The sequence below is a fragment of the Oncorhynchus masou genome, unplaced genomic scaffold, assembly GCF_036934945.1.
Source record: "Oncorhynchus masou masou isolate Uvic2021 unplaced genomic scaffold, UVic_Omas_1.1 unplaced_scaffold_3258, whole genome shotgun sequence".
Lineage (NCBI taxonomy): Eukaryota > Metazoa > Chordata > Actinopteri > Salmoniformes > Salmonidae > Oncorhynchus > Oncorhynchus masou.
Window position 1 is genome coordinate 7,511 of NW_027016679.1, and position 8,254 is coordinate 15,764.

At 41.0% G+C, this 8,254-nt stretch overlaps 2 protein-coding genes and 1 non-coding gene across 3 annotated transcripts; 2 read left to right on the top strand and 1 right to left on the bottom strand.

Annotated features, from left to right (window-relative positions):
- The first annotated feature begins 965 nt into the window (after positions 1–965).
- On the top strand, positions 966–2,644 carry LOC135539024 (ribonuclease P protein subunit p21-like). The gene is made up of 5 exons (XM_064964909.1): positions 966–1,119; positions 1,205–1,305; positions 1,490–1,572; positions 1,796–1,930; positions 2,287–2,644. Exons 1-5 carry the CDS (start codon positions 1,063–1,065, stop codon positions 2,400–2,402), a joined length of 492 nt encoding a protein of 163 aa, XP_064820981.1. The 5' UTR covers positions 966–1,062; the 3' UTR covers positions 2,403–2,644.
- A 213-nt stretch (positions 2,645–2,857) lies between these two features.
- On the bottom strand, positions 2,858–4,181 carry aqp12 (aquaporin 12). Its single transcript, XM_064964908.1, has 3 exons — positions 3,520–4,181; positions 3,213–3,329; positions 2,858–3,099 (listed from the first exon to the last, which is right to left on the bottom strand). The coding sequence occupies exons 1-3, from the start codon at positions 4,112–4,114 to the stop codon at positions 2,978–2,980; spliced, it is 834 nt and encodes a 277-aa protein (XP_064820980.1). The 5' UTR covers positions 4,115–4,181; the 3' UTR covers positions 2,858–2,977.
- Positions 4,182–5,686: 1,505 nt separating this feature from the next.
- trnam-cau (transfer RNA methionine (anticodon CAU)) lies at positions 5,687–5,759 on the top strand. Its single transcript has one exon. It is a non-coding gene; the product is annotated as a tRNA-Met (tRNA).
- Positions 5,760–8,254: the final 2,495 nt, after the last annotated feature.

Below are 8,254 nucleotides of genomic sequence, written 5' to 3' on the forward strand. Positions count from 1 at the left end.
AGTATATTAAGTTGTAAGTGAACATTTAAGAACACAGTACTATGCTTTCTTGAATATATTCACTGATGGATCTAAGGACCCTTAAACAGCGAGGACAGGTGCAGCTTTTAGCGTTCCTTAGTTTAAGGTGGCAGTGACAAAAAGAGCAACGGATAATTTCTTGGTTTACGCAAGGGTGTTGCTGGCCATACTCTGGACTGCAGAGTGGGTGGAGGAGGTGAGGCCAGACAGGGTAGTTATCTGCTCTGACTCTTGTGCAGCACTGATGAGCTTAAATGAATGTGTGTCTCAGAGAAAACTATCTATTGTATGAGGTTTTATAGGGTGAGACATATTTGTCATGTTCCTCTACGCACCAGCTCATGTGGGAGTAGAGGGCAATGAAGAAATGGGTGTTCTCGCCAAGCAGGATTTTAAACATCCTAATGTTGAGAAGGAATTGTCAATCAGTAAAGAAGAAGCCAAGTGGTTAATAAAAACAGTGTCTAAAAAATAAGGGCAAGAGTTGTGGAAAAGAGTGGGAAAGGGAAGACACCTGTATAAGACTCAGGAAAGGTGGTGGGCAGGGAGGTCCTCAGGTCGAGATAGAAGGGGGGAAAGTATAATCACAAGGCTGAGACTGGGTCACAAGACTCCATAGTACATTGAAATTGGTAGGAAAACATCATATTGGGAGGTGTGATCATTTTCAAGAGGAGATGGAGACAGTGGAACATGTTATATTTCAGCAATATGGGAGGGAAAGGGAGAGAATGTTATTATATTTAAGGTGTAATGGGGTTGAAGAGCCACTGTTAAGTGAACTGCTGGGGAAATCTTCAGGAGATGTAGTATTTAATTATGTATTTTGTTTCCTTAGGGAGACGAGAATATTAGGTAGGATTTAGTCCTTCCCTGTTTCTGGTGCACACTCCAGTCCAGTTGGTGGCGGTAATGCACCATAAAGTTGGTTGTCAACTGCCACATAAAATCCACAAGACAGTAAAAACACCCTGGCTCCCTGGTAGCCTACATAGTTAGAAGTTAGCAGGCTAATTTAGCATAGCAATCCACATCTATGTAATGGCAGCAAACTTGAAAGACAAGGAAGCCTATCAAAGACTAAACTTTCTATATCAGGTACGTTTTATTGATTTCTAGTACTTTATATTTTGCTAACTGATTTGCACAGATCGTGGTTTCATGTGATATTGATTTCTTGAAGGCTGCACACTGTGTTTTGTCTCAAACCCCTGAGAATGTGGAATTGGCTCGTTTTTACTGCTTCACTCAGAAGACCATTGCAAAACGTTTGGTGCTGAGACAGTGAGTAGACTATAACAATATCGTAAAAACTCTTGTAAGAAAAAATGTGCTTACATTAGCATCAATAAAGGTTGCAACTTTCATGTCACGTTAAGAATACATGACAGAAATTGTCAGTTTGAAACATGTCTGCTAAAATGATGACAACTAGGGCATGACTAGAATGTTATTGACATCTTTATAGAGACCCCTCAGTGAAAAGAACATTATGTAAGAAGTGCTGCTCTTTGCTGGTCCCAGGAGTAACTGCCACAGCCAGACAGAGAAGTAAGTATATAACTAAATAGATGGCTCATCAGCCACCTAATCAAAGCCAACACATTGTTGCAAGCTATTTTGTCGTTCTAGTCCTTCTCAATACAAACACAGATGAAAACAGAGTTCTGGTTGTACCTAGCAGTTGGAGACATTTATATCTCATGATGAGATTTTTAAAGTACTGAGTGAGAGTCCTGGTCATTACATGTAACCCATGCTTTATTCTCTTCAGGGATTAAGTACAGAAACCGCATGACTGTGCTGCAGTGTCTCAGCTGTGGACAGAGCAAGAGGTTCCTTAACAATCCGAAGCATCGCCTGTGGGTGGACCAGTCTGAGGCCCAGCTGGAGAACCAATCACAGCCAGGTGAGGTTACCCTGAGACAACTCCACTACATTACAGTTATGGTTCATATTAGTGAGGCGCGGGACAACTAAGGACCGTCATGCATAGGTGAATTAAGAGTTTTGAGTAGTCGGACTGCGTGTCACATGCCTTCTTTGATTTCCGCAGATAGTCTTGTACGCATGGCACTGGTATAAATTGCATGTTGTCTATGTGGGGAAAGATAATACATTTATTATTTCCAACGCAGGTGTATTAAAATTCAGCCTCACATTTGTTACATTTTCATCTCAAAAGTTAGCTTTTTCTTTATGCCACTTTTCATCCATCACAGAGGAAGGCCATGCTGTTTAACATTTGTCCTTTTTGTTTTGCAGAACAAGGTCACTCCACTAAAGAGTTGCAGAAGGAGAAAGCTGATGGACCCGTATCTCAGAAATCCTCTACAGGGCCTTCCTCTACCCAGCACCAGGTGTCTCCATCAAAGCCCTAAACCTGAGCCCTGTGGCCTCAGTAGCCTAGTCACAACTGGACATAGCCTCTTTGTGTGGTATTGACACATATTTACAACAATTTCATTTTTTACATTTTTAATATGAGCATATTTTCTTTTTTTGCTGTGTTTTTTTGCTGGTGTCAACCTATTAGCATTACATCAGTGGTATTTCGGTAATGGATTATAGTTGTAATTGGTTGAGGTTGGTAAAAATGCAAAAAATATATATATGGATTGAGTTTTGTGTATACCTCAACTTGTTAACAATGTTACAACCAATGTTAAATGTTTAATACACATGTTTATTTAAAATAGTTATTTTCAATTGATGTATTACTTCTGAAAGAACACAGGTTGTACATGAGATATAAAATTGTATCATACATGTACAGATCTTATTATTCTATAGCCCACCCCTTTTTGTCAGTTTAACCTAAGGAGAGAATCAGCTGTTGAATATAGTGCTCAGTGCATAATGAAACATCCCAATAAGAACAAAATTGAGCATTGCATTCCTAATGCATTCTAGGTCCGTTATTGCATCAGCTGAGGTGGATGATTTATATATTCTTTCACTTTTTTTTATCTCCCTCCCCCTTTGGCACCCGGAAGTGGGTTTTCTGGGAATACAGCAGGTTCTTGGTAAAAATCCTGGGAATGTGGCCCATGTACAGGAGAAGGGCAAGCGTCATTCCTGAAAAGAGGATATCTGTATTACCAGCTTGATAAGCAATTATGCCTCATTGTCAAGGATAAAGCCTTTTTTTATCAGGTGTTTGTATGTAACAAAAATGTTGTTTGACTTACCAAAAATGGGCCCAAGCCAGTAGACCACTGAGTACTCCGTAAAGGTGAACCCGGGACAGTAGAAGGTAAGGCCATAGGCCAGGGAGGGGTTCAGGAAAGCCATGGTATAATCACTGGCTGAAATACAAAGAAGATGAGTTCTCCGATCATGAACTTATTAATGCAGCGATCATCTGCAAAAACAGATTTTTTTTCTGATGCACAGATATAACATAAAGAAAACAGCATATAGGCCTATGCAACTTTAATGATGATCTCTTTACTGAAATCTAAGTTAGAGGCATGATTGTCATGATGGGCTACTTACCTGAATGGGAGAAGAAGGTGAGCACAGCTGCAACAAGAGGAACCCGAATCAGCGCAGAGCGACGTTTCAGGCTGAGGTATATCAGATAAAAGATGAATGCACACACACACTCAGAAAAGACCCCCTGCACCAGGGAGACACGCAGGGCTGTGCTGCACTCCCTTGACATCAGGTTCTTGATCATGTGCATGTCGTTAAGCTCCAGGGCCCAGTAGTAGCCAGCCCCAAGCAGAGCCAGGTGTGCCCCCAGGAACTGAGCAGCCAGAGCCAGCAGAGTGTGCAGAGTAGGGGTCTCCAGCAGCAGGAAATTCATCAGAGTCAGGGAGGGGTTTCCAGTGGCTCCGGCACAGATCACACCATGGGTAAGCAGCACTAAAAACAGTATGGTTAGAGTCACGTCCGGACCCAGTCCTCCTGCCCACTCGCCCACCTCTTTAATGGTCTGCACCTCCAGCCAGCATGCCACCAGCACATACGAGGCCGGAAACTCTGCTGCAACACTCAAACGAGGCCATTTTCTGAAAAGGCTTCCAAAGGCTGCTCCAAACACCACAACAGCGAGAAAGTAAGCAAGGGAGACATTGAGTCCAGACATAGTTAGATTCACCGATGATACTACACCTTGCTGGTTCTGCTCACACAATGTATGACTTGTTGCTCAGTTTGCTGTCTGTGTGATTGTGACAACGTGGCACATGGAGAAGCGTTTTTCTTATCACAGAAACACCAGCTTTTCATCCCACACCACCTGCCAAAATACACACTTCTCTTCTCAAGGTCAGTGAAGTGGCTTTGCCCCATTGATAAGGGCAAAGGACTACTGTAACTTAAACCAAATATGTAGTTTATTGACACCAAGAAAAAAAGTATTGTTACCTGGTCTGATCCCACTAAAGAATATACCTTTGATTCAGTTTCTCCTCTTCTTATCTATGTGTATTACTCTCAGGCCCAGACTCTAGGCAACTAAATAGGAACATGGAACATTTAGTAGAGACTGTATTGGTTGACTGATGAATGTACAGTATCAGTAAGCTTACTTTGTATTCTTGGACCACTGAAGCGGCATTCTCACATGAAATTGGCTTAGCTATTCCATAAAGAAGTATATTTATTGAATCTTATTTATTTAGCTATTTATTCTGCTATGTGTCAATCTATGTTCATTTAACATTTTAGTAATTTAGCAGACAAATGTAGACACTCCTATCCAGAGCGACTTACGATATAGTAAGTGCATACATTTTCATACTTTTTCGTACTGTTCAGTCTAATCCTCCTTAACCCTTGTCTAACCCTGTACTTACAGGAATAATTGCATTGTAATATAAGGGCACCGTTAACGTCCGTGCTATCCAGGAACCAGGGGTGGAATAAGTGCCTAATTGTCACAGTAAAAGTAAAGATACTGTAATAGAAAATTACTCAAGTAAAAATGATAGCCACCCATTAAATTACTACTTGAGTTAAGGTCTAAAAGTATTTGGTTTTAAATGTACTTAAGTATTAAAAGTAAATGGAATTGCTAAAATGTACTTAAGTATCAACAGTAAAAGTATAAGTATAAACCATTTCAAATTCCTTATATTAAGCAAACCAGAAGGCACAGGTTTTCTTGTTTTTTAAATTTACGGATAGCCAGGGACACACTGCAACACTCAGACACCATTTACAAATGAAACATTTGTGTTTAGTGAGTCCTCCAGATCAGAGGCAGTAAGGATGACCAGAGATGTTCTCTTGATAAGTGTGTGAATTTGACCATTTTCCTGTCAAAATGTAACCAGTACTTTTGGGTTCCAGGGAAAATGTAAGGAGTAAAAAGTACATTATTTTCTTTAAGAATGTGGTGAAGTAAAAGTCAAAGTTGGCAAAAACAAGAATAGAAAAGTAGAGATACCCCCAAAAAACTGCCTAAGTAGTACTTTAAGGTAGTTTTACTTAAGTACTTTACACCACTGCCGGGACCCTACAGTACCCATTAAAGTTTACATTTAAAATGGTTACGTCAGTGTTATGGTTAAGGTTAGGAACCTCTCAATGACCCCGGACAGCAATGTTAAGGCGTGTAACTCAAAATGACTGATTTGCCCACCTTGGAAAATAAAACTGTCCGAAATATTTTAAATTCCCACTTTATAAGGGGAAGGTACATTGGCCTGTTCGAGCCTCGTTGGCGCAGTAGGCAGCGCGTCAGTCTCATAATCTGAAGGTCGTGAGTTCGAGCCTCACACGGGGCAGATATTTTGCATAGCCCTGCTACTGGGTTTATTTAAGATGTCAAATTACCTATGAATGCAAACACAGTTAATACGTCGTTACGGAATCCATATTAGATAAGCCCCTGCAGGCTGGACATGAATATATACAGTGCATTCAGAAACTATTCAGACATTTTAAAATTGATTATATATTTTTTCCCTTCATCACTCTACACACAATACCCCATATGGACAAAGCAAGAACAGGTTTTTAGAATTTTTTGCAAAAAATATAATAAAATAAAAGGTGCATCCTGTTTCCATTAATCATCCTTGAGATGTTTCTACAACTTCATTGGAGTCTACCTGTGGTAAATTCAATTGATGGACATGATTGGGAAAGGCACACACCTCTCTATATAAGGTCCCACAGTTGACAGTGCAAGTCAGAGCAAAAACCAAGCCAGAAATTGTCCTTCGAGCTCTGAGACAGGTTTATTTTGTGGCACAGATGTGGGGAAGGGTACCAACACATTTCTGCAGCATTGAAAGGGCCAAAGTACACAGTGGCCTCCATCATTCTTAAATGGAAGAAGTTTAGAACCACCAAGACTTCCTAGAGCTGGCCACCCAGCCAAAATGAGCAATCGGGGGAGAAGGGCCTTGATGGAAGCCACTCCCCAGTAAAAGACACATGATAGTCCGCTTGGAGTTTGCCAAAAGTCACCTAAAGTCTCTCAGAACACGAGAACAAATATTATCTGGTCTGATGAAACCAAGATTGAACTCTTTCGCCTGAATGCCAAGCTTCACGTCTGGAGGATACCTGGCACCATCCCTATGGTGAAGCATGGTGGTGGCAGCATCATGCTGTGGGAATGTTTTTCAGCGGCAGGGACTGGGAGACTAGTCAGGATCGAGGTAAAGATGAACGGAGCAAAGTACAGAGAGATCCTTGATGAAAACCTGCTCCAGTACACTCAGGACCTCAGACTGCGACGAAGGTTCACCTTCCAACAAGACATGGACCCTAAGCACACAGCCAAGACAATGCAGGGGAGGATTTGGGACAAGTGTCTGAATGTCCTTGAGTGGCCCAGCCAGAACCCGGACTTGAACTTGATCAAACATCTCTGGAGAGACCTGAAAATAACTGTGCAGCGACGCTCCCCATTCAACCTGACAGAGCTTGAGAGGATCTGCAGAGAAGAATGGGAGAAACTCCCCAAATACAGGTGTGCCAAGCTTGTAGCGTCATACCCAAGAAGACTCAAGGTTGTAATTGCTGCAAAAGGTGCTTCAACAAAGTACTAAGTTATGGGTCTGAAATACTTATGTAAATGTAATATTTCCATTTTTCATTTGTAATATATTTGCGCAAATTTCTAAAAACCTGGTGCTATGTGGTGCTATGTGGTATTGGGTAGATTGATGAGGGGGAAAAACAATGTAATATATATTAGAATAAGGCTGTAATGTAACAAAATGTGTTAATGTCCAGGGGTCTGAATACTTTCCAAATGCAATGTATACTGAATAAAATATAAATGAAACATGTAAAGTGTTGGTACCATGTTTCATGAGCTGAAATTAAAGATTACATATATTTTCCAAAAATTCTAAAAAAGTATTTCTCTCAAAGCACACATTTGTTTACATCCCTGTTATTGAGCAACTCATTTTCCAAGATAGCTGACAGGTGTGGCATATCAAGAAGTTGATTAAACAACATGATCATTACACAGGCGCACCTTGTGCTTGGGACAACAAAAGGCCGCTTTAATATGTGCAATTTTGCCACACAACACAATGCCACCGAATTCTCAAGTTTTGAGGTAGCATGCAATTGGCATGCTGACTGCAGGACTGTTCAGCAGAGCTATTGCCAGATAATTTAATGTTAATTTCTCTACCATAAGCCGCCTCCAACGTAATTTTAGAAAATTTGGCAGTACATCTAGCTGGCCTCACAATCGCAGACCACGTGTAAACGCCAGCCCAGGACCTCCACATTGTTTGAGACCAGCTGCTGACCATCCTGCTGAAAGGTGGACTTGTATTTTTATGTCTGTTGGAAAGCAGACTGAACCAGGTTTTTCTCTAGGACTTCGCCTGTGCATAGCTTTATTCCTTTTATTTTCATCCTAAAAAAACTCCATAGTCCTTGCTGATGACAAGCATACCCATAACATGATGCAGCCACTACCAATTGTTGAAAATATGAAGAGATTGTCAGGCGTGTGCATACTGGTGGTGAAGTCAGGTGCAGGAGAGCAGAGAATTGTGAACAGGCACACACTTTATTACGGTAGGAGAGATATACAGATGGACACAGCTGCGTCAAAAACCTCCTCCAGCCAACAAGGCAAAGTGTATAGAGCTCACAAATGTCACACATAAATGTTTAGCAATACAAATATGCTTCGTGAAAACACACAGAACATAACAAACGCTTAGCCTAGTGCGTACAACACCTAACACACACATAATTTCACACAAAGACATGAGGGGGGAACAGAGGAATAAATACAATT

Excerpts from the sequence above, each read along its gene's own strand:
- LOC135539024 (XM_064964909.1), top strand. The coding sequence starts at position 1,063 with ATGGCAGCAAACTTGAAAGACAAGGAAGCCTATCAAAGACTAAACTTT. Across the intron at positions 1,120-1,204 it reads GACTAAACTTTCTATATCAG|GCTGCACACTGTGTTTTGTC; the intron begins GTACGTTTTATT and ends GATTTCTTGAAG. Across the intron at positions 1,573-1,795 it reads TGCCACAGCCAGACAGAGAA|GGATTAAGTACAGAAACCGC; the intron begins GTAAGTATATAA and ends TATTCTCTTCAG.
- aqp12 (XM_064964908.1), bottom strand. The coding sequence starts at position 4,114 with ATGTCTGGACTCAATGTCTCCCTTGCTTACTTTCTCGCTGTTGTGGTG. Across the intron at positions 3,330-3,519 it reads CACCTTCTTCTCCCATTCAG|CCAGTGATTATACCATGGCT; the intron begins GTAAGTAGCCCA and ends TTTGTATTTCAG. Across the intron at positions 3,100-3,212 it reads CTGGCTTGGGCCCATTTTTG|GAATGACGCTTGCCCTTCTC; the intron begins GTAAGTCAAACA and ends TCCTCTTTTCAG.